The sequence below is a fragment of the Bos indicus genome, chromosome 26 (genome assembly GCF_029378745.1).
Source record: "Bos indicus isolate NIAB-ARS_2022 breed Sahiwal x Tharparkar chromosome 26, NIAB-ARS_B.indTharparkar_mat_pri_1.0, whole genome shotgun sequence".
Taxonomy (NCBI): domain Eukaryota; kingdom Metazoa; phylum Chordata; class Mammalia; order Artiodactyla; family Bovidae; genus Bos; species Bos indicus.
Window position 1 is genome coordinate 16,842,198 of NC_091785.1, and position 25,114 is coordinate 16,867,311.

Genomic DNA, 25,114 nt, shown 5'->3' on the forward strand with positions numbered 1-25,114 from the left:
CCAGATACACTCTAATAATGGTTTATGTATATTCTATTTCCCCAAATGCCCCAAACCCCAGTAGCGCATTTGGCTGAGACTCAGTCATCCTACCTGGGCTCTTAATAATCAGCCTCCGTGACATCAGCTACACCGACAGGGCAGCCCAGGTACTCCTGGATCCAGAGGCAAACAAGGCCGCTGCCCTCCCCCACCCCCTCCAACCATAGCAGCCAGGACCACCTGATACTGGCCCCACAGGCAGGCCTGTCCTGTTCACTGCCCCCAATTCATCTATAGAAGGTTAGTTCTCCAGACAAAGTTCCCTTTGCACCTACATTTCTGGGACGGATGGAAAGAGGGTGTTGGCAGAAAGCCAGAAATACAAGTCACAGAAATATCATCTGTTTTACTTCCCCATCTTTTCTCTCTGACTATATGTTCTTGGGCTCCAAAATCACTGCAGACAGTGACTGAAACCGTGAAATTAAAAGACGGCTTACTCCTTGGAAGAAAAGCTCTGACAACCCCAGATAGCGTATTAAAAAGCAGAGACATCACTTTGCCGACAAAAGTCCATATGGTCAAAGCTATGGTTTTTCCAGTAGTCATGTACAGATGTGAGAGTTGGATCATAAAGAAGGTTGAGTAACAAAGAACTGACACTTTCAATTGCTGGAGAAGACTCCTGAGAGTCCTTTGGACTGCAAGGAGACCAAACGAGTCAATCCTTAAGGAAATCAACCCTGCATATTCATTGGAAGGACTGATGCTAAAGCTCCAATACTTTGGCCACCTGATGCTAAGAGCCAATCATTGGGAAAGACCCTGATGCTGAGACAGATTGAGGGCATGAGAAGGGGGAGAGAGGATGAGATGGTTGGATGGCATCATCGACTCAATGGACACGAATTTGAGCAAGCTCCAGGAGAAGGTAAAGGACAGGGAAGCCTGGCATGCTGCAGTCCATGGGGTCACAAAGAGTCGGACACGACTAAGTGACTGAACAACGATCCCGTCCCTATGCACCTGCCCTCATTTCTCCTGATGGTCTCCTTCTTAGGACTGCAGGCCTGGCTTTGAGCCTCCCTATCTGGTTGAAGTAGCCCCAGGGTGTGGGACAAAGAACAAAATGGGACGAGCATCCCCAAGCCAGCAGCCTCAGAGCTTCCACAAGGCCAGATCCATGTTCTTCCTTTCCTGTGTTTTTTCCCCCCTTAAACTCAAACAACCAAACTTGAAGAAATTTGGAAAAATAATTCCATCACCACAGACTCTCACTTCTGCAGCACAGTATGCTAATGACCAGCCGCCTGGGGTTGGTTGCCTCAGCAGTCACTAGCCGGATGACCCCAGACAAATCATTGCCACACAGGGCCTCAGTTTCCCCATCTCTATAATGGGAGTGGTAAGCCATGCCCACTTTTGTGGATCTGCAGGAGAACAAAATGAGATAAGCAGGTAAAGCCCTGCCCTGATGACTGGCAGCTCAGCTCAAACTAGGAATAAAAAGAATGCATTGCCTTCATGCTGCCCTTTCCATCAAAGGTTAAGAACAAGTGTTTTCTACATAGCTGCTTTCTTCCTGATGATTGTTTTTATGAGTGGTATAATCTCCCATCAAGTAAACACACAGAATGACCCTGCTCATTCCCCACCTTCACGAGGGTGATGTTTTTGGTTCCTTTGAATTAATACAGACATTCCCAAGAGGGGAATTATCATGTCAAAGGGTCCAGATTTCTTGGACTCTTCCTGGGAAATGCCTCCTTTCAGCACCACACGCCTAAGGGAAAACCTGGGGAGAAGTCCCAAGGGCATCTCCTCATCCTCCACAGCCCCTCCCTGCCCGCCTCTTCCACCCTTATTTCTGCCGGGAATGGTGATGCCGGTTTAGGTTAATCCTGATATTAGAGGCACAAGAAACTCTGGGTGTTGGGGGGAAGTGCTGGCCTATTTTAAATTATAGCAAGAACAAAAAGCCCAGAGTTACAGAGCAGGGGCTACTGGCAACTCCTGAGCCCCCCTCGAGGGGAAAGGAAGGGATGCAGCCTTCTCATGAAGCAGAAGCATCATGGAGTCAAGGACCAGACCAGTCCTGCTCCTTGCAAGGCTGGAGGCTGGGCTGATGACCCACGGACGGGACACTGGTCAGGCCTTGGGCACAGAGCTCAGCACTTGAGAAGTGTTGCCTCACTTAATCCTCACAAACCCCCATTAGGCGATAATTTCCCGATGTCCATCTTACAGAGGGGTTCACTACAGGCCAAAGCCTGCAGGGTGGTACTTGTAGCCCTGAGCTGATCCACCTGGGGCCCTTCTCCTCCCAATAAGCCCACGCTGTCCGGGAAGGGTTGGGATTCAGCTGAAAGGGCGTGTGAATGTGAATACACGGAAGGATTGGTTTTCTCCTCCAGAGGTCTATGATAACACTCTGGAGACATTGCAGGATTTGAAGGCGCCTAAGTGAGCTATGCACTAGGTCAGCCTGTGGCCCACCCTGCCTGCAGGCCTCAGGAGGTGCCAGGGAGCACTCAGTAGCCAAGGTGGGCCTCGATCTCCAGATGGAAACTTCTCTGCCGCACATCCTGGCTGGAAAGCTGACAGCTCTTGGCTGCACCACAAGCAGGGACCTACCCATTCCCTTCTGTCTTCCCTAGCCCAGGTGTTCCACCCCAACTTTAAATTAAAAACTGCTCAGTTGTGTAGGTTTTGATTTTTACTACCAAAAACATAGCAAAAGGGTGGTTTTGCCCTGATAAAGGAATCGATGGATTAGCTCATTCCTTGGGGCAATTGTGGTCAATATGTTTACTTTTGCTACAGTCACTCAGATTAAGAAATGCCATCAAGGTGTATACACATGTCAGCATTGATCAAATAGGAGCCTGGTGGGCTACAGTCCATGGGGTCGCAAAAAGTCGGGCACAAATGAGTGACTGAACACACACACACACTTAAAATACCAAGTTTACTGTCAGTTCAGTTGCTCAGTTGTGTCCAACTCTTTGTGACCCCATGGACTGCAGCACGCCAAGCTTCCCTGACCATCACCAGCTTCCAGAACTTGCTCAAATTCATGTCTATTGACACGGTGATACCATTCAACCATTTCATCCTCTGTCATCCCTTTCTCCTCCTGTCTTCAATCTTTCCCAGTATCCGGGTCTTTTCTAAGGAATCAGTTCTTCGCATCAGGTGGCCAAAGTATTGGAGTTTCAGCTTCAGCCTCAGTCCTTCCAATGAATATTCAGGCTTCATTTCCTTTAGGATTGACTGGTTGGATCTCCTTGCAGTCCAAGGGACTCTCAAGAATCTTCTCCAACAACACAGTTCAAAAGCATCAATTCTTCACTGCTTAGCTTTCTTTATTGTCACATCCATATATGACTACTAGAAAAACCAAAGCTTTGACTAGATGGACCTTTGTTGGCAAAGTAATGTCTCTGCTTTTTAATATTCTGTCTACGTTGATCATAGCTTTTTTTCCCAAGGAGCAAGTGTCTTTTAATTTCATGGCTGCAGTCACCATCTGCAGTGACTTTGGGGCACAAGAAAATAAAGTCTGTCACTGTTTCCATTGTTTCCCATGAAGTGATGGGACTGGACACCATGATATTAGTTTTCTGAATGTTGAGTTTTAAGCCAACTTTTTCACTCTCCTCTTTCATTTTCATCAAGAGGCTCTTCAGTTCTTCTTCACTTTCTGCCATAAGGGTGGTGTCATCTGCATATCTGAGGTTATTGATATTTCTCCTGGCAATCTTGATTCCAGCTTGTGCTTCATCCAGCCTGGCATTTCTCATGATGTATTCTTCATATAAGTTAAATAAGCAGGGTGACAATATACAGCCTTGACGTACTCCTTTCCCGATTTAGAACCAGACTGTTGTTTCATGTCCAGTTCTAACTGTTGCTTCCTGACATGCATACAGATTTCTCAGGAGGCAGATCAGGTGGTCTGGTATTTCCATCTCTTTCAGAATTTTCCACAGTTTATTGTGATCCACACAGTCAAAGCCTTTGGCATAGCTAATGTAACAGAAGTAGATGCTTTTCTGGAACTCTCTTGCTTTTTCCATGATCCAGCGGATGTTGGCAATTTGATTTCTGGTTCCTCTGCCTTTTCTAAATCCAGCTTGAATAGCTGGAAGTTCACAGTTCATGTATTGCTGAAGCCTGGCTTGGAGAATTTTGAGCATTATTTTGCTAGCGTGTGAGATGAGTGCAATTGTGCGGTACTTTGAGCATTCTTTGGCATTGCCTTTCTTTGGGATTCGAATGAAAACTGACCTTTTCCAGTCCTGTGGCCACTGCTGAGTTCTCCAAATTTGCTGGCATATTGAGTGCAGCACTTTCACAGCATTATCCTTAAGGATTTGAAATAGCTCAACTGGAATTCCATCACCTCCACTACCTTTGTTGATAGTGATGCTTCCTAAGGCCCGCTTGACTTCGCATTCCAGGGTGTCTGGCTCTGAATGAGTGATCACACCATCGTGGTTATCTGGGTGATGAAGATCTTTTTTGTACAGTTCTTCTGAGTATTCTTGACACCTCTTCTTAATATCTTCTGCTTCTGCTAGGTCCATACCGTTTCTGTCCTTTATTGAGCCCTTCTTTGCATGAAATGTTCCCTTGGTATCTCTCATTTTCTTGAAGAGACCTCTAGTCATTCCCATTCTATTGTTTTCCTCTATTTCTTTGCACTGATCACTGAGGCAGTCTTTCTTATCTCTCCTTGCTATTCTTTGGAACTCTGCATTCAAATGGATATATCTTTCCTTTTCTCCTTTGCCTTTAGCTTCTCTTTTTTTCTTAGCTATTTGTAAGGCCCCCTCAGACAACCATTTTGCCTCTTTGCATTTCTTTCTCTCGGGGATGGTCTTGATCACTGCCTCCTATACAATGTCACAAACCTCCGTCCATAGTTCTTCAGGCACTCTATCAGATCCAATCCCTTGAATCTATTTGTCACTTCCACTGTATAACTGTAAGGGATGATTTAGGTCATACCTGAATGGTCCAGTGATTTTCCCTACTTTCTTCAATTTAAGTCTAAATTTTGCAATAAAGAGTTCATGATTTGAGCCAGAGTCAGCTCCCAGTCTTGCTTTTGCTGAGCTTGAGCTTCTCCATCTTTGGGTGTAAAGAATATAATCAATCTGATTTTGGTGGTGATGTCCATGTGTAGAGTATTCTCTTGCATTGCCAGAAGAGGATCTTTGCTATGATCAGTGTGTTCTCTTGGCAAAACTCTGCTAGCCTTTGCCCTGCTTCATTTTGGTACCCCAAGGCCAAACTTGCCTGTTACTCCAGGTATCTCTTGACTTCCTACTTTTGCATTCCAGTCCCCTATAATGAAAAGGACATCTTTTTTGGGTGTTACTTTTAGAAGGTCTTGTAGGTCTTCATAGAACCATTCTATGGAACCATACTGATGATGGAAGTAAAGTTCAATGCTATAAAGAACAATATTGCATAGGAATCTGGAATGTTAGGTCCATGAATCAAGGTAAATTGGAAGTGGTCAAACAGGGGATGGCCAAAGTGAACATCAACATTTTAAGAATCAGTGAACTCAAATGGACTGGAATGGGTGAATTTAACTCAGATGACCATTATATCTACTACTGTGGGCAAGAATCCCTTAGAAGAAATGGAGTAGCCCTCATAGTCAACAAGAGAGTCCAAAATGCAGTTCTCGGGTGCATTCTCAAAAACAACAGAATGATCTCTGTTCGTTTACAAGGCAAACCATTCAATATCACAGTAATCCAAGTCCATGCCCCAACCAGTAATGCTAAAGAAGCTGAAGTTGAACGGTTCTATGAAGTTTATTGTATATCAATCATATCTCAATAAAGTTGTCAAATAGAGGGAAAGGGAACCCATTATAAAGATGAGAACATAGTACATGTAAAGCGTACAGTGTAGTTCTTAATATACAGTAGGTACTCAATAAATCATTACTAACAAAGGTGATGATGACAATTTATGACAAAGCTTTGGCACCTACCCAGCACTCGAAAAATAAAAAATGAAACACAGTTGGGGCCTTAAGAGTAAGTGGGAATTCTGAGCAAATGGTCCAGCTTTGTAGATTTGTCAAGAAGAGAAAGACAGGATTTTAAATGACTTACCAGAGCTCATGGTGGTGACAAGACAAGTCTTCTGCAACTGGGGCTCTGTACTGCTCTGCAGAAAAACACAAACACACAATGGAATTGATGAATGGCAGGTTCGAGATAAATCCCTATGGTTCACTTTAAAAAATGCAAATACCATATAAGCCTTGATAAAACCAGGGGGCTGAGCCAGGAGTCACTTAGCCAGGCTTCCGGTTCTTAACTGGCTGTGTACTGACATGACCTTGGACACATCAAACAACCTCCTTGACCTCTGTTTCATCACCCATACTTGGTTTTGATACTATCCAAGAATCCATTCCACCTCTAACACTCTATTAAAAATCTCAAGTTACACAAGTCCCTGTGGATCGGGGAGAAGGTGAAGGAAAGAACAAACTTTCAGGACAGAGAAGTAAGTCACAACACAAACTGGTTACTGGGGACTAATAATAAGATTATATATAGCTTACTATGCTCAAAGAAATGCTGTAGGTGCCTTAATTATATTAATTCACTTGATCCTCACAAAGACTCTACCAGGTAAGTACTAGCATTGTATTAGTTTACAAAGATGAGGAAAGCAAACCATACAGAGGTGAACAGCTTGCTGCCCATGTGACAGAGTTGCTTCTGGAACCCAGAGAGCCTGACCTGAAGGCCCAGGCACGTAGGAAAGACACTCTACTGCCTTGAGGTGGGAATGCAGTCCACTTACTGCTATGTAAATGGTAACCCTCTCATTTAATAAGGTCCCATCCAAAGTCCCCCCAAAACCACTGGGCTGCTGTCACTATAGCTGTACCTCTTCTAGAATCTTATCTAAATGGTATCATAGTATATGTAACCTTCTGTACCTGGCTTCTCTCATTTAGCATAAAACAATTTAGCAACTGGCCATGCTCGTGTGGGTCTATCTCCGGACTCTGTTCCATGGATCTGTCTTTATCTAATCCATTGTCTTGATGACTAGAGCTTTATAGTAAGTCTTGAAATCAATGTGAGTCTTCCAGGTTCATTCTTCTTCAAAACCATTTTGGTTCTTCTAGGTTCACATTTTCATAAAAATTTCCGAGCCATCTTATCAATTCTCACCCAAAACAAAAACTACAAAAAGCCTGCTGGAATTCTGAATGAGAACATGCTGAGCCTATATATCAATCTAGGGAAAATTAACATTTTAACAATATTGAATTTTCCAATTCATGAGAATAGACTCTCTCCCTTTATGCAGATCTCCTTTAATTTCCCTCAGCAGTGTTTTGCAGTTTTCAAGGTACAGGTCTCGCACTTATTTTGAATACAATGTCTAGCTGAACATATCTGAAGGACAATCTGAAAAGCAAGTCTTCAAGAAACAAAGAAACTTGCTATTTAATATGTGGTCTGCATACCAGCAGCACCAACATCAGCTGGGAACTTACTGAAAAATGGAGAAAGTTAGAAATCAAACCCTTCATCAGCTGCATCAGAACCTGCATTTTAACAAGATCTCCAGCTGGTCTCTATGTATTTTCAAATGTAAGACACAATGGTGTAGAGGCCATCAGCTTCCCAGTTCATGAATTCTGTAATAAGGTCATGGTATGGTCCCAGGGTCTGCACCAAGGGACATGCTTTAATTTCCTTTTTTAACACTGAAGTCAGGCACTGGTTTCCTTTCTGGGCAGTTACTTTGTTCACTGCCCTTGGAATTGACTGCACAGAACCCGGGGCAAAAGGGAAATCATTCGAAGTCCATCTCAGCTCAGAAGATCAGTAATTCTGCCTCTGTCGCTGTCAAGTACACCTGGGACTACCCGTGACCTTCAACTGCCCCTCCGATTGTTCTCTAAGCTGCGGAACCACTCACTCTCGCCGTTAAGAACACAACCTGCTGTGTTCTGTATGCTCGGGTGGTTTCCAATCTTGGTTATGATACCTCCATTTGCTTCCCAGGGCCAAAAAGGACGTCAGAATATCATCCAAATGTTTTACTTTTTAAATAATTGTAATAATCATGCCAAGGTTTTATTTAACTTTTAAAGCACAACTGAAGAAACGTTTTTGTTTCAACCATGCAGTTATCTTAATAGAGAGTATTTTTCTTTTGCAATCCTTTCTAACCTTTATCTGCATAAATAGTATTTACATAGTTGCAAACAATGTCTGGACAGCTTTGTGTTCCAGTTCTCAAATATTTCATGAACAGTTTTCTGGATTTTTACAGTCATACTCATCATTTTAATGGCTATAACATTCCATAATTCATTTATCAACTCCCTCTGCACAGTTTGTTTTAGTTTTAAAAATAAATACAGAAATGGAATACTACTCAGCTATAAAAAGAATGAAATAATGCCATTTGTAGAAACACGGAAGGACTTAGCATCATACTGAGCAAAGTAAATCTGACAAAGATCATATGATATTAATTTTATGTGGCATCTAAAAAATGATACAAATGAACTTATTTACAAAACAGAAATAGACTCACAGACATAGAAAACAAACTTATGGTTACCAAAGGGGCAAATGGGGAAGGGAGAATAAATTAGTTTGTGATTAACAGACACATACTACTATATATGAAATAAACAATAGGAATCTACTGTATAATACAGGGAGCTATATATACACATAATATACATATAAAACTGAATCATTCTGCTGTACACCTGAAACTAACAACATTGTAAATCAACTACAGTTCAATTGTTTTTCAAAAGTACATAGCACAATAGCCTTCTTAGGCTGGAGAAGAAATTGGAGAATTGGAGAGTCTCCAATTGGAGAAGTGGAGAAATGGAAATGTTTTATAAAGCAAATTAAAAGGATGCCTCAAATCATACGTGTTGAGTCTTGACCATCTGTTATATGTGGGTCACCCTTTGTACAGTTTATATTTCTTACTACAGATACTAGTAGCTTCTAGATGTCAGCCCAACCCTTATTTAAAGAGTGGTCTAAAGTACATATGGGCAGGGACTGAGTCCCAAATACTAACCATCACTTTGCCTCAAACATCCACCAACCAGAGTAGATGCCAGGTGTAGCACCCTCGGTGGGGGCCGAGGGTGGCCCTCCCCAGGCCAAGTGTCTACAGTTTAGTGGCTGGATTGCAAGAAGATGGAAAGAGAATGGGCCCAGGGGGGGCAGGACACAATGCCAGTACCTTAGGAACTTGTATGACAGTAGTAGGCGGCGATGGCAATGTCTAGGTAGCTACCAGCTCCGCACACACAGACTGTGGGGGTAGTAGACTCTGCTCCGCGCTCTCACTTGATTGTTTACATAGGCAGCAGGTGACACGAAGCAGGGGGTAGTTTAAAATAAAAACTGCAGCAGTGGCAGTTGTACCAAGGACGGTGCCCGGTGTCCCGGCCACAGTGGTGGCTGCAACAGCAACGACACCCCACCCAGACTATTCTAGGGCCTGGTGTTGGCTCTGAGTCCACCAGCTCAGCCTCTCTGCATTTCTGCCCCTGTTCTGAGGGTGATTCTCCTGCTTCTGGCTAACTCCAAACTACCTGAGATCTTGCCAGTAAATCCCCCTTTCAGTCTGAGTTAACCAGAGGCAATGTTTGGATGTTTGCAACCCAAGCAGCATGAGATGAGGGGGAGGAGGGGCCCCCAAGGTTCTGCTAGAGAAGAGAGGCATCATCCCTCTCTCCTGAGTAAGGCCATCCACAGCTGAACCCCAAGAGGCTCAGCAATCGGTTCTGTCCCCATGGCCTGAAGAGCTCAGAGTTGGGGCGGTGGGGATGCAATCAGGAAGCTGCACAAACTGGGGCTGAGCAGAACACTGAAGGCTTTGGAAGTCTCAATCTAATCCAGGCAGTTTATTTAGAGACAGTCCAAGTATTACCGTCATATGTAGAATGTGAGAGTTTATTTTACATAAAAACCTCTGACACTTACTGTTTATTTAAAAATGAAGCTGTAAAGGGTTTGAGTCGGTTGAGAACATGATGGCACATCTTTGGAATTTCTCCCCCATCCCCTCCAAAAGAGGCAGAGGGCTTTTGGGTAAAAGCCAAAAAGATGGACAGTGCCGCCTAGTGGCAAAACTGGACCACTGCAAGGGAGCAGCAATTCCCTGGCGGGTTGCAGGAACCTAGCGTCTCAGCTTGGGTGGGCCAGGTAGGGTCAAGCCACCATTCCACCCCTTGGACTGTCGGGACATCTGTACTTGGTCAAAACACCACACATCAACACAGACATTCCACCAAAAGAACAAGATGTGAAGTAGCCCGTCTTGTTAAGAATGCATCCAAATAATTAATGGTTCTGCACCATCAGTCTCTGATTCCACGACCCTGTAATTCTGGGATAAGTCTTAATGACACAGTGAATAATTACTAAAAAGCAAAAGTTATGCTCATGTTTCCAGCTGAAACAGAATCCAATAACTAAATATGGACTGTTTATTGGGAAAGGAAAAAAGGTCCTTCCTTATATGGATGATTCAGGAATATATAACAAGGGAGGAGTTGAGTTTGTCTGTAAAAATGAATTCAAGGTCCAGCAAAGATTCTTGGAAGAGAATGAGCCCCTGAGAGCATAGCATGCTCCCTATGACTTTTGGTGTTTTGTCTCCATTGCTTCTTTACACACACACACACACACACACACACACACACACCTGCAAGATACTGGAAGCGTGACACTGTGTCATCCTCGGAACTGAGCATTTAGTGTTCAGTTACGAACCTTGTCCCCATCTCTATTTAGGCTTCAGAACCTAACTTTCAAGTCTTATGTTCAAAATAACCAAAGACTGTCTTTAACTCCACTATAGCTTGGCTACAAGAAACTAGTTTCCCATTCAACCAAACTATGATAATACTCCAGCTTTACAATCCAATCTGGGACTTGATATCTATACTGATAGTTATTTATCTAGATCTATCTATAACTATGTTTGCAGGTACTTCCAATAGCTTGAAAAGAATAATATGGATAGCTCACAAAGCCCACAATACATGCTTGACCTTACTGCTTTTATACTTGCTGATCCACCAGCAAAGGCATGTTTCTCCAATTATTTGACAGTTCATCCTCTTCTCAACCTCTAGTTAAGTCATTTCTCTTCAAACGTATTCTCGACATTATTAGAGAGGGCGCAGAGACTCTTCAGAAAGCCAGAAAGGATAAACAATGAGTTGCTAACACTTCCTTTCAAGGGGAGGAAGTTAGGATAAACTTGACCCTGACATTAGCTTCAGCCTGGAATTCCATGACACAGTAGGGGGCTCAGAACACAACAAGCGCATGGTTTCTGTGAAAAGACTGATGCTTCTGGAGAGAGAGCAATAGGAAAACACATCAGAAAGGCCATCCCCCACATCCTCCCATTTCCTCCTGGAAACCCTCCAATGTGGTTTCCGTTCTAACCAATTATCTAAAATGGCCTTCAGAAAGGTTTCCAGTGCACACACATGGCCAAGCCCAACAGCTTCTGCAGCGGTCGGGGCCTCACTGACCTTTCCACTGAATTTAAGACAGTTAACTCCTTCCTCCTCCCCCAAGCACTCTCTGGTCCTGATTTCTAAGTGTCGCAGCAGACTCATTACACTGAGTCATGAGGCTCTTCCTTCTACAATAGAATGGGACCTCTGTAGTTCTTCTAGGAGTTTAGAGATCTAGAGGACCCTGAGCTGTGTCCTCATTCCTTTCCAACTACATGCTCACTTCCTGGAGGATTTCACATGGACTGTTAGAACCAGAAGGATCCGTGCAGGTTACTTAGCGCCTTTGCCTGGTTTTCCACCTGTTTTGGAAGAAAGTTCCATGAGCCCCTCAGGCTACTAGGATAGCTGTGCTGTTATGGATTTCATTCATTTACTCTTGCTGAGCTTTCCTGGATGAATGGGCTCTATGGCTACTAAAGAAACAGAAATCTAACACACGCCCTCATTATTTCGGTGCAAAAACAGATTCAGAAAAAGTCTCCCGTAGTCTTGCTCTTCATTCCATCTACTAAGCCCTGTTTCCCTCCTACTCCTCTTTCTTCTCCTTTTGAATTTTTACTGGAGTCTAGTTGATTTACAATGTTGTGTTAGCTTCTGCTGTACAGCAAAGTGAATCAGTTACACACACACATATATCCACTCTTTTTTAGACTTTTTCCCATATAGGCCACTACAGAGTATTCAGTAGAGCTCCCTGTGCCATATAGCAGGTCTCTACTAGTTATATATTTTATATATAGTGGTGTGTATATGTCAATTCCAATCTCACAGTTTACTCCTCCCCCACTTCCCCCAGGTAACCATGAGTTTGTTTCCTATGTCTGTGAGTCTGTTTCATAAATAAGTTCATTTGTGTTGTGTTAGACTCCACATGTAAGTGATATCATGCGATGTTTGTCCTTCTCTATCTGCCTTACTTCACTCAGTATGACGATCTCTAGGCCCACCTATGTTGCTGCGAGTGGCATTACTCCACTGCAGCACTATTTACAATAGTCAGGACACGGAAGCAACCTAAATGTCCACTGACAGAGGAATGGATAAAGATGTGGTATACACACAACGGAGTATTACTTAGCCTCATATCCTTCTTCCTCCTCAGGGCACCTTTGGTCTCCTGGCAATGGACACTGAATTCCAGATGAGAATCAACCCTCCACGGCTAATGCATGAACTGGTCAGTGCCCTTTTCCCCTTATAACTTCTGATGTCACTCACCAAACGTGTCCTGTGTCCTCTGTACTAAATGCTCACCAAACGTGCAACGTGTCCTGGTAATCAGTTACAAAAGGGTAACTGATTGCCAAGGCTGTTACTCATCTTTTCCCACCCTGCCTTCCCAGTCTCCACTCCTCCTATCAAGCCCTCTGGACAGCGAGACCCCTCCAGCAGGACAGGGTCTTGCTCACCTCTGTCTCCTAACGTCCAGCAGGATGCCTGGGCTCAGAGCAGGCACCCATTAGTGTTGGTGGGTGAGCGTCCCTCGTGCCGGCCTGAGTACACTGCTTTCTCTCCCTCCCCCTGACCTTCCATCCCACACCTGCTGCGTTGTCTAGTCAATTCTTCTGCCCTCATGACTCATGCACCCCAGCCACCTCTGCTTTTCCATCCTCACACTCACCATTCTATTCCATTGCTTCATTCCCAGACCATGACAATGGCCCAATAAGCCTCAGAATCACCTTATAGCCCATGGGAGAAAAAAAAAAAAAATCCGTGGGGGAGGTCTATAAGCTCAGAGGGGCTGGTTGGGTGGGACAGGGCAAAAGGAAAAAAGGCAGTGAACCTCCTAGCGAAGAAAAATGTTTGTCTAAAACACAGGCCAGATGATACCAACCCAACAGCGTTTCTTTACACCTACTGTGCATCCGAAATACTGCCCAGCCCACAGGAGACCAATGTGAATCTGACAGCTGCTGTCCCTGAGGCCATCATGGAGTTGCAATGCAAGAAAACAGAGATGTTCCATTTAATGTAATATGATGGGCAGGTGTTCTTTGGAAGGAATGATGCTAAAGCTGAAACTCCAGTACTTTGGCCACCTCATGCGAAGAGCTGACTCATTGGAAAAGACTCTGATGCTGGGAGGGATTGAGGGCAGGAGAAGGGGACGACAGAGGATGAGATGGCTGGATGGCATCACTGACTCGATGGAGGTGAGTCTGAGTGAACTCCGGGAGTTGGTGATGGACAGGGAGGTCTAGCGTGCTGTGGTTCATGGGGTCGCAAAGAGTCAGACACGACTGAGCGACTGAACTGAACTGACCTGAACCCTCTGCTAGTGATCTGACCTAAGTTGTACAGGAACACAGAAAGAAGAGGAATAAATTCTGTAAGGAGAAAGAATCAAGGAATGATAAATACTAAAATGTTTAAATGTTCAATGGCACACCTTCTAAAATCACCTCAAATGTCACACTTTGGGAAACATTGGTCTAAATGTCCAATTCCTTAACCTACTGTAAGGCTCTGTAAGATGAAGTCCCAATGACTTTTCTAGTCTCATTTCCCCTAGGTACTCAATAAGCCCTAAACTCCATGTGTATCATATTCATCATTCCCATGGAATCCTGAATGAGATCTCCCTTTTCCAAGTCGTTAATCTCATTGTTACTTCCCACTAAAGCCTGCTCCCTCATTTCCCCAAACATTGAGACCAATCCTAGCTGCCAGATGCACTGACCCAACAAAAATGGAAGATTTTAATTTTGGTTTTAGTCTTCTTTTTAGTCACTATTAAGAGAGTCATGATGATAAGGAATTCATTTAATAAGACTTATTTAATAATCTTGGAATTCAGAAATCCCATGCCCAAGTTCCCACTAAATTCATCACAGTTTCATCCCAGGCCCTTGCCAGAGGTAAGATCAAGCAAGATCCGGAGTTGGAAAGTTAGCTGCCGATAAATCTGCAACTACTTTTTTCCCTTTTATACTTATAATGAAGTCTTTCAGTAAACCTGCAAAGGGATTCTGCCAACAAAATTGGCAATAAGCAAAAGAGCCCAAAAGAGTTTCAAGTCTTATACATGTAAAATTATTTCATCTTTAGACAACAGAATTTAGGAGGTAATACATGATTACAAGTTATGTAATACAATGCATGGTTTAAAATAAACATAATAGAGAGGATTAATATCCTTGTTTTACAGTGTACTCAATACTTATAAGAAAAATTGTTAAAGGCATGAAGAAATTCCAAGGAAAAAATATGACTAACCATTTTTTTCCACTTCTTAAATCAGTCCACAAGTTTAAAAACATTAATGCTCAGTGTGAACAAATGCAAAGCCCCTGACATTTTCCTACAGTCAGTGACACTGTAAACTGTTACCATTGTTTTCAGCGTAGAACATCAAGACTTAACATAGCTCACATCCTTTGTGCTTTAGGGGAACCTAGATCAGAGAATGGAGAAGGCAATGGCACCCCACTCCAGTACTCTTGCCTGGAAAACCCCATGGACTGAGGAGCCTGGTAGGCTGCAGTCCATGGGGTCGCTAACAGTCAGACACAACTGAGTGACTTCACTTTCACTTTCCACTTTCATGCATTGGAGAAGGAAATGGCAACCCACTCCAGTGTTCTTGCCTGGAGAATCTTAGGGACGGGGGAGCCTGGTGGGCTGCCGTCTATGGGGTCGCACAGAGTTGGACACGTCTGAAGTGACTTAGCAGCAGCAGCAGCAGCAGCTCAGATAAAGAACGCCAAATGACAATAAAGCTACGTAGACAGAAATGTTTACTACAGCTTTATTAATTATGAAAACCTAGAAACACTGCTGTGTTCAGTAACAGGGAGCCAATTACAATAGCCACTCACTTCCTAGGTGGACTGAATCATTATGAAAATAATGGTTATGTAGGACATACAACATGGGAAAACACTTCTTATAAGATTAGGTGAATATCACAATATTATAAAGTAATTAGCCTCCAATTAAAATAAATTAATTAATTTAAAAAGATTAGGTGAATAAAAAGCAGTAACAGGTCTGCATGACATTTCTAATTATAAATATATAAAAATCAAAACACATGCACATACTACAAAGAAAATATGACCAAATTCTACCAATGATGTGGTAGAGTAGAGTTACAGGTAACTTTGAAATTTCATTTCTGTTTTCCAAACAGTAGATAATGTGGTTATAAAACACTTCTTCTTTAATGACGGGAAATCGCTTTTTAATCTCATCCCTGGCATTTGATATGCAATTGGTTCATCTTTAGAACTTTAAAGAGCAAATTCTAGCAGACAAGCTAAAAAAAAAAAAAAAAAAGCCACCAACAATCTTGTCCACTAGAACATGGCAGCCCCACATGATTTAATCTTTTCTCACAGCCCATAACAAACACCCCAAATATGGACTTACAACATTAATTGCCAGTGATCGCTTTGTTTAATGAAGCCAAACTACCCTCATGCAGTTCCTTATGAGGACAAGGGGGGCAATAAAATGACTAGAACGTTTAGCCAGATTTCCTAAAGAAGCAATTGTACCAAAATATGTTATCTTAAAATAGTCCACAGAGACTGCCAGGTGGACAACACACACAGCACCCCATGGCTCCTCCTTGCTGCCAATTCCCTACTCCTAACTCCAGTCCATGGCATTCCAGAGCCCTGAGCTCCTCAAACTCTTTATATGTACAACTCTGGGCACACACCATTTCTGAAGCATGCATTGTTAACCAAGACAAGTCTTAAATACAAAAACTGGCCCATTTGTGTTTCCCAAATATGGCTGCGTGCACAGAACCAAAACAAAGCTGTCTCACTGCAGCATCCAGTACACTCGAAATCTTCCACTTAGGAGATCTAGATAATTGAAACAAGGGCAGATTCCCAAATTCGTTAGATAATAGCAAAATATCTTAGCTCCGCTTAAATTGTAAATACATAACCTCAAACTAATAGAGGCAAGCCCAGGATATAAATGACACCTTTCTTCAGAAGTCGTCACTACACAGTGTCTACCTGTGGAGATGGCGCAAATGAAAGCATTTTGAATTCTCAGGAGAGTGAAGGTTGACCCACAGGCTATAGGTAGAGACTAAGAAGTTACTGTGTGTGGCTGAAAAAAATTTTTAAACAGCTGAAAAGGGGTCTTTTAGAGGTTGAGAACGAGAAAGAAGGGTGAGTTTGATACGGCAGGAGAGGTGTCCACTCTTAATCCCTAATTCCCACTCAACTTCTCTTTTAAACCACAAAATTCCTAAGGCTACATATTTACCACATCATATATCATACAGACATCTGCAGTGCAGGCCCCTACCACGCTCAGGAATGAGGGAACAGAAGTTCCATTCAGTAAAAAGACTCTGGGTCTTTTGCAAATACATAACTTAAATACCTCAATTCATAATACTAGCTTATTCAGAAATTGCTTGTTTTCTTTAAATGTTCTGAAATTTTACTCACAGTATACTATCCTAGAAAAAAGCCAATAGAAACACTGAAAACATCACCTTTTCTGAGAAAACCTCTCAGCAGCATTTGTCTAATAACTGAGGTGGAACACATATAATCTGACCAGAATCAATAACCCCTGAACCCAAGCCTTGGAGGCTGAGGACTGCATCAAACCCTTGGTGCCTAACAATAACATATGTGAGATGCTGATTTCCATTCATCATGCGGTGAATTGCAGTACTTTGGCTGCTTTTCTTTTTTAATTGCATTCTGAACTAATTTTAGGCAAATTTTTAGTTTATCAGATATAAAAGCTACACCCAAGCATTTGAGAATACAGTGCAAATTTCTGAAATGAGTTTTCCTCCAACTAAGCTAAAATCACTAAAAATATTCAATATAGTGTCAAGGTCATAGCAAACATTCAATAAAAAGTTTTTGGTTGTTTTTTTTTTTTTTTTTAACCTATGTTATTTCTCAGACAAGATTACCTGGAAATCAGTTGGTACCTATTATACATTTATATATTAATAAGCATTATATGTATGTATATATACACACACACTTATGACTTCAGTTGTTCTATGCGTATCCAACTATATCAATAATCACTTTGAATATCAATGTTCTAAATTCATCAATTAAAAGAGATTTATTGCATGCTTAGTCAATCCAACTGTGCGACCCCAGGCTCCTCTGTCCCATGGATTCACCAGGCAAGAATATTGGAGTGGGTAGCAGTTCCATTCTGGGGGATCTTTCCAGCCAGGGAGTCCTGCATTGCAGGTGGACTCTTCACCGTTTGAGCCACATGGGAAGCCCAAGAGAGATTACTACTGCTACTGCTAAGTCACTTCAGTCGTGTCCGACTCTGTGCGACCCCATAGATGGCAGCCCACCAGGCTCTGGGATATTCCAGGCAAGAACACTGGAGTGGGTTGCCATTTCCTTCTCCAGTGCATGAAAGTGAAAAGTGAAAGTGAAGTCGCTCAGTCGTGTCTGATTCTGGACTGGATCAAACAAGACCCACCTATGTGCTGTAAGAAACTCACTTGAATTAAAAAACACAGATTAAAAGTAAATAGATGAAGAAAAATATACTGTGTTAACAGTTTCTATATGTGTTTAGTGACTATGCAAAACAACCACACACACAGAAAGAAAAAAGTTAAAAGAACTGGATTTAAACCCAAATTCTATCAGCCTCAGTTTATTCACCTACAAAAAGAAATGAACAATACCTAATTTCATAAGGTGTTTCTAAATTTTAAAAGCTATATGAAATATTGTAAAGTGCTGTCATAAAAGGAAAAGTATTCTGGTGAAGAGATGCCAATCTAGTCCTGTTATCCATTTATTGCTTTAAGAGATGGATGAATATCTTATCACAAAGTTGATATTACCAATACTTGATCATATAAAGCACCAGGCTCTATATACTGAAGTAGCATCCAAAAACCAAGAAATTCATCTCTGGTTCTGCCTTCCTATGCAAAGTCAGGCAATGAAGGACACTCCGCATAAAAGCATCATATTTTAAGACACTTCAGAGTTGCTCTCTAAGGTCGGGTCTTAGGGAGCCACACCATTATTTCAAGACCCATTTTCTGTGCACGCATACCATGCAGGCCCTCTGCACATGCTTCGGAACAAATAGATGAACCATCTCTTCGTTTCCTAAATGCCAACTGTGAGCCAGACCCTTCTGTACATCAGTTCTACTCTTAAGAACCCCTTATAAGGTTTCCATACCCATTTTGCAAATGAAGAAACTGAGCCTCAACAGACATGAAAAGACTCACTGAAAAATCTTGAAGAAGTAGGAAAGATCCTGGCGCTGGCCCCCAAGCCTGGGTTCTTTCCAACCCATGATCCTCACCCAAAGAGGCATGACACAGTCCCTGCCAAAAGCAAGATGCCCCATGCGAAGGCTGTTCAGAGATCTGACACACCTTAAAAAGAGAGGCATAATCTTCAGGGGGCATTTTTATCCAGCTGTGGTAATCAAAATACATCAATCAAGATAAGAGATGGTGCCTGCCCTCAGAAACTTTACATTCTAGTTGAGAAGGCTAACAGCCTTGAAGCCCTGATGAGGCACTAAAGACATCACGAAAGAACATTTCTGGATTGCCCTCCACTGTAGGAATATGCCAGCCAAGAGAATGCCAAGCTTCAAGACTCACCTGGGAAAGACCAGGGGACATGCTGACAAATACACCCTCTTCTGACTGTTTAAAATATCCTTGTAGTTCTTACAATATTAACTTCTCTGGAGAGGGTTCACTGGGGAGATTAGATCACACACAGTACTTGCTGGCAGCCACCACACACACCTGTAAAAGACTCAGAGGGACTCTAGAATAAACAACCTGGTTTTCAGCTGCTGCTCTGCCACTTAACTAGATGCTTGAGCTGACTTCTGTCAGTTAATCTTGGTAAGACTCAGTCTCCTCATCTATAAAACAGGAATAACAGCCATCAGCCTCAGAGGCTCAAAGTGTTCAACAAATTCGAGCTTCTTTCAGGAGGATGAGCATCATCCGTAGTATCTGAGGCTTAAAACCACTTTCTCCTCAGCTGGTTTCTCTGAGCAGCAGCTGATGTTCTCTTTTCAACTGCAGGTAGGTTAGACTCTTCAAGCTAATTTAAATGAAAATCTCACCCAGTTCTCCTTTCAAGACTCGGCTCATTGCATGCTCTTCCTGTCCCTCCTGAAGTTGCCTGGCCTGTCTTTTCCCAACATCACAAATCTCAACACCTCAGCTTCCCATAAGAAGCAAAGTAGTAGCTTACCTTTTCTCCAAATACTAAATTCTCATGGATAGTTATGTTACTGCCTAGATCACTTAATTTAATGATCATCTTCCATGTCTTCTGCTACTCACAAGGCTGTTTTCCTCACGAAGTCCCTAAGGCGGAGTTTCCAAGACGGGCTGGGTAGCACTTGGTAGCCAGCACTGAGTGTACACAGAAAAGTATATGGAGAGAGCCCTGGGTTGGCAGTGTGCCTCGGCCACAAAACGGCCTTGAATGCAGGCAATGGCATCTTTGCTGGTCTCTACCAGGGCACAGAATGCAACATAAATTCTTTGGAAGTTTCCTAATTCAGGATTAATCTGCCTGGATGGGAGGGGAGTCTTGGGGAGAATGAATACTTGTGTATGTCCACCTGAAACTATGACAACATTGTTAATCGGCTATACGCCAATGCGAAATAAAAAAATAAAATAAAATAAATTTTTAATGATTAATATGACTGAGGCATGCAGGATGAACCACAGAAGTGGGGGCACTGGAGCAGGGAGAATATGGGAGCTGACTTCTGTGAGCTGAGGTCAAGCCAAGGGAGGGGACAGTGACATCAGTGATTTTTTTTTAAGCCAGCCCCCTCCAAAAAAAATTTCCCTCCACCGTGTACACCCTCTCTACCCAGGAAAGTCACTCCCAGAGAACTTGTTTTGCTCATCTGGCTGGGCAGAAAAGCTCCATAGAGGCTTCGGTCACACCAATCACGGGTAGCAACTTCTACATTCATCTTGTCTTGCTTATCTGCAGCAATAACTGCAGAGATTTTGATTTTCTGAGCTTACTCCTTACATCTCATTCTGCCACATTTGCCCACAGCAAATTTTCTTTTTTCTGCTCAATTGCTTTGGTGGCTGACAACATAGAATTATCAAAAAGTAAAAGATGTCAGAAATCCTTTAGAACTCAGACCAGCTTGCTAACCAAATAGGGACATAACAGCAACCACGAAAATAAAAGATGACCGGGGTGCTTAAGAGTTCATTTTCAAACAAATGTCAAAGAGAACAGTTCTCAACACAAAATGACCTTGCCTTCAAAACTCACATAACATAATGTATAAATAAGACACTGGAAGAAAAGAACGAGGTATTCAACTATACTCATTGTAGGACTGGGGGTAGGGGAATGAGATGACACTGAGCTCCTAAGAGAATATTAAATCCCTCACAGTCAACTATCAGCAAAAAGTTCTAGGGGTTCAGGCAGTGACTTTGACATTATGAACCTCAGCTTCTGCCACATGCAAAACAGGGATTAAATAGCACTAACTTCCCTTCTCTAAGGATTAATTTCCCTCCTGTGCATTACCCACATAGCACAGTGAGAACTCAATAAATGGTCACATTGACATAATTGGTCTATTTCCCATCTGTCTCACTCTCCCAATATTCGGAGAATTGGAGGTGAGTAGAAATATGGTTTAATAAAAGGCTTTAATTAGTCACTACTTTACTGTAACAGTTTGTTTACTGGGATTCTGCTTGAAGCGGGGAGGGCAATGCCAAGAAATGAGGCTTTGTGCCTTGAACAGAAAACACAGAACTTGTGGCAGCCCCATCCAGCACCCCACTTTTTCATAAAGCTTTGCAGGTTACAGAACATCAGTGCCAGCGGTGGCCTTGGCCGCCTACAATCTTTAAAAAAGGAGCAGGGTGGGTGGGAATGTAATATGATCTGTCTCTAACAAGGTTTCATGTGGCCGAGGGACTCAGAGCATCACAGAATTTCAGGGCTGGAAAGGACCACAATTTCCAAATGTTATGAGTCTTGAAGTCCAGACCAATCCATCAAGATGAGAGAATACTACAACCAGTCACACACGCTCCCTGAAACAAAGAATTTCCACCCTGCCAAGCCCTTCCAATAGGACAAGGGGGAAAGCCAAGCCAGCCATAGGTGTCACAGCTTCTATGTCCGTGGTCCCGCTTGCTCTCTAGAAGCTAAGCTCCCTGAAGCTAGGCATCTGTTACCACGTGAGTCTGCAAGAGATGAGGATACGACAATATTATTCTAAATTCCTTCTTAAAATTTCACTTTGCTCTTCCCTCTGAAAAAGCAGCAGTACAAAATTAACATCTAAAGTTTCATAACATTTATAGTAAATCCAATGTCTCAAACTAAAGTAAAAAAATCTTATATACAAGTACCAGGTTGGGAAATAATAGCTTTCTCTTCACAAAAAAAATAAATCATTAAGGCAAATCTGCCATCAAATGCCCTTTGGTGTTTCTGAACCCATTATTTCATTCAATAAAAGTTCACTAATGTGAGGCACTGAATAGTGTGGTTCTTCTATTTTAAATTTACAGTAAGTCTTACATGTCTGGAAATCAATCCCTCAAAATTCCAAACACAGGGCATTTTAAGAAGACTGCAGAGATGGGAGAAAGGATAAAGGCCCCATGCAGAAATCACTCCCATCCTTTAAATATGCAACAAAAGTCTTTCATAAATATGTAACTTTAGAACTCTTGGGTTGGTTTCCACAAATACCAAAGCTCCCTTTTAGAGGACTGAGACTATAATACATTGGTGAATATAATTACACTTCTGAAGGGAATCTAGTTTAAGAAGCATATAATTATAGACTCTTCTTAACTAATAATAAAAGTGCAAAGATAAATAAGTTTTCTCTTATGTAAAAATGTAAAGCCAAGCTAAATACATTAGATTATAAGTGGGGAAAAAAAAACGAAAAGATGAGCTAAAACTCTTGAAACAAAAATGAAAAATACTTGAACTCTCAGCATGGTATGAAGCATTTCTAATTCCCATCTGCTAACATCACAGCTCAAAAAACTAGCCGGCAAATTTAAACGCAGAGAAATCTGGTGTAGTGAGACCTTGGGAAGCACAAAATCCAGGACAACGAAACAAAGTTCTCTGACAAGGCTTTGCTAAATTGTCAAGTCCAAAAAGCTGAACGGGGACAGAAAATCCCAGTTACATATACGTGGAATTGAAAATACTCACACTCCTACTTCATTGCTGGGAACACCGAAATCCAAAGAGAAAGGAGGGAGGAGCAGGAGGGCTCAGGAATGTGCCCGAGACGCTGACCAGAGGAGAACTGGCTGGGAAGGTCCTTTCTTGGGAGTCTCCCAGCAATCGGCATTTACTCACTTAACATAGACAAGTAAGTGCCTGAGCCCTTCCAATGAAATGCCAGGCGGGAAACCCTTCTCTGGCCACTCAGCTCAGCTCCCTCATTAAATTCAGAGTGAAACCAGCTGCCGGGAAAGGCAAAGGGTGACCCCGCCAAGGCTCTGGAAATTCCTAGCCAAGAGTAGATTGAGTGCCTGGATCAGTGCTAGAAGGCAGATTTCAGGCCGGCTTACAGAAGATAAGGAAACCATCCTCAGAGTACTTGCTGTGCTCCTGGCTGCAAATAAAGTGTGGTTCTCTGTAGAACGTGTTGGGTCCACATGCCAGTCAGCTCAGCCTCACTGTCATCAGGGAAGAAGAACAGATGGAGGAAGAGGGGCAGGGAGAACCCAAAGATGAATAAAATGAGGCAGATGAACAGACCAGCCCAGGCAATATTTCAAGAGGGGAAAAAAAGATCAATTCTCTACAAGAATTATTTACATTATATAGACAGAAATACACACAGAATTCTTCACTAAATAGAAGGGCTTGTTTACCATTTGTTTTTGTGGGTTTTTTGATCCTTGCAGCCCCCCCGTTTTTTTTTTTTTGATACTCTAAGATCAGACGTTGGATGTTTAGTCACTAAGTCATGTCCAACTCTTTGCAACCCCATGGACTATAGCCCACCAGGCTTCTTCTCTAGGCAAGAATACCAGAGTGGGTTGCCATTTCCTTCTCCAGGGAGCTTCCCTGACCCAGAGATTGAACCCGAGTCTCCTGCATAGCAGGTAGATTCTTTGCCACTGACTTTTTAAAATTTATTTAACTGGAGGATAATTATTTTACAATACTGTGATGGCCTCTGCCATATATCAACATGAATAGGCCATAGGCATACATGTGTCCCCTCCCTCTTGAACCCCCTACCCCTCCTCGCTTCCCCACCCCATCCCTCCAGGCTGTCACAGAGCACTAGCTTTAGGTTCCCTGTGTCATACATCAAACTCCCACTGGCTATCTGTTTTACATATGATAATGTGTATGTTTCAGTGCTGTTCTCTCAAATCATCCCACCCTCTCCTTTTCCCACTGCTTCCAAAAGTCTGACTTTCTTTTTAATTGAAGGATAGTTGATTTACAATATTGTCTTAGTTTCAGGTGAATAGCAAAGTGATTCAGTAATATATATTTATATATATATATCTTTTTCAGATTATTTTCAATTATAGGTTATTACAAGATATCTGTCAACAAAGACCCATCTAGTCAAGGCTATGGTTTTTCCAGTAGTCATGTATGGATGTGAGAGTTGGACTACAAAGAAAGCTGAGCACGAAGAATTGATGTTTTTGAACTGTGGTGTTGGAGAAGACTCTTGAGAGTCCCTTGGACTGCAAGGAGATCCAACCAGTCCATTCTAAATGAGCTCAGTCCTGGGTGTTCATTGGAAGGACTGATGCTGAAGCCGAAACTCCAATACTTTGGCTACCTGATGCAAAGAGCTGACTCATTTGAAAAGACCCTGATGCTGGGAGGGATTGGGGGCAGGAGGAGAAGGGGACGACAGAGGATGAGATGGTTGGATGGCATCACCGACTCAACAGACATGAGTTTGAGTGAACTCCGGGAGTTGGTGATGGACAGGGAGGCCTGGCGTGCTGTGGTTCATGGGGTCGCAAAGAGTCGGACAAGACTGAACAAGACATTGAACATAGGTCCTTGTGCTCTGCAGTGAACCCTTGTTGCTTATCTGTTTTATGTATAGTAGTTTGTATCCGTTAATCTCACACTTCTAATTTCTCCTCCTCCTCCCTTTCCCCTTTGGTTTCTGTAAGTTTATTTTCTATAGAAAATAAAACAGTCTTTCGGTCTGTTTCTGTTCTGTAAATAGATCCATTTGTATAATTTTTTTTAGATTCCACATATTAAGTGATATATTTGTCTTTCTAAACAAAGGTTAAGTTTTATTTAAATCTTTATTTCATTTGTTTTGCCTTTGAAATCCACACAAATGACAGTAAGAAATTATATTGAAATATAAATATGTTATGTGAAATCATTTTGAAGTCAAAGAAACTTTAAGATAATCTAAGTGATAGCTTCTCTTATGTCTTGACCTTTTTTTTCCCTCTTAAAATAAAGATAGATCTGTAACCGAGTATGGCAAGACAAAAACTGACATCTTTTGGCTTTCATTTCATTACAATAAAAGCAAAAAATGCTGTTTTGTGTAACTATG

At 42.3% G+C, this 25,114-nt stretch overlaps 1 protein-coding gene across 41 annotated transcripts in view; it reads right to left on the reverse strand.

The window, feature by feature from the left end:
* SORBS1 (sorbin and SH3 domain containing 1) overlaps positions 1 to 25,114 on the reverse strand; it is a 234,640-nt gene that overhangs the window by 115,821 nt on the left and 93,705 nt on the right. For 37 of the 41 annotated variants that reach the window (XM_070780550.1, XM_070780549.1, XM_070780557.1 and 34 more), the window contains exons 1-2: positions 19,161 to 19,196; positions 6,123 to 6,177 (exon numbers count right to left, since the gene is read on the reverse strand). In XM_070780550.1, the coding sequence (XP_070636651.1) occupies positions 6,123 to 6,177; positions 19,161 to 19,181 (76 nt within the window). In that variant the 5' untranslated portion in view covers positions 19,182 to 19,196. Of the gene's footprint in view, positions 1 to 6,122; positions 6,178 to 19,160; positions 19,197 to 22,758; positions 23,683 to 25,114 lie in introns of those variants that run through there. The other 4 variants (XM_070780518.1, XM_070780516.1, XM_070780517.1 and 1 more) reach the window with 3 other exon arrangements.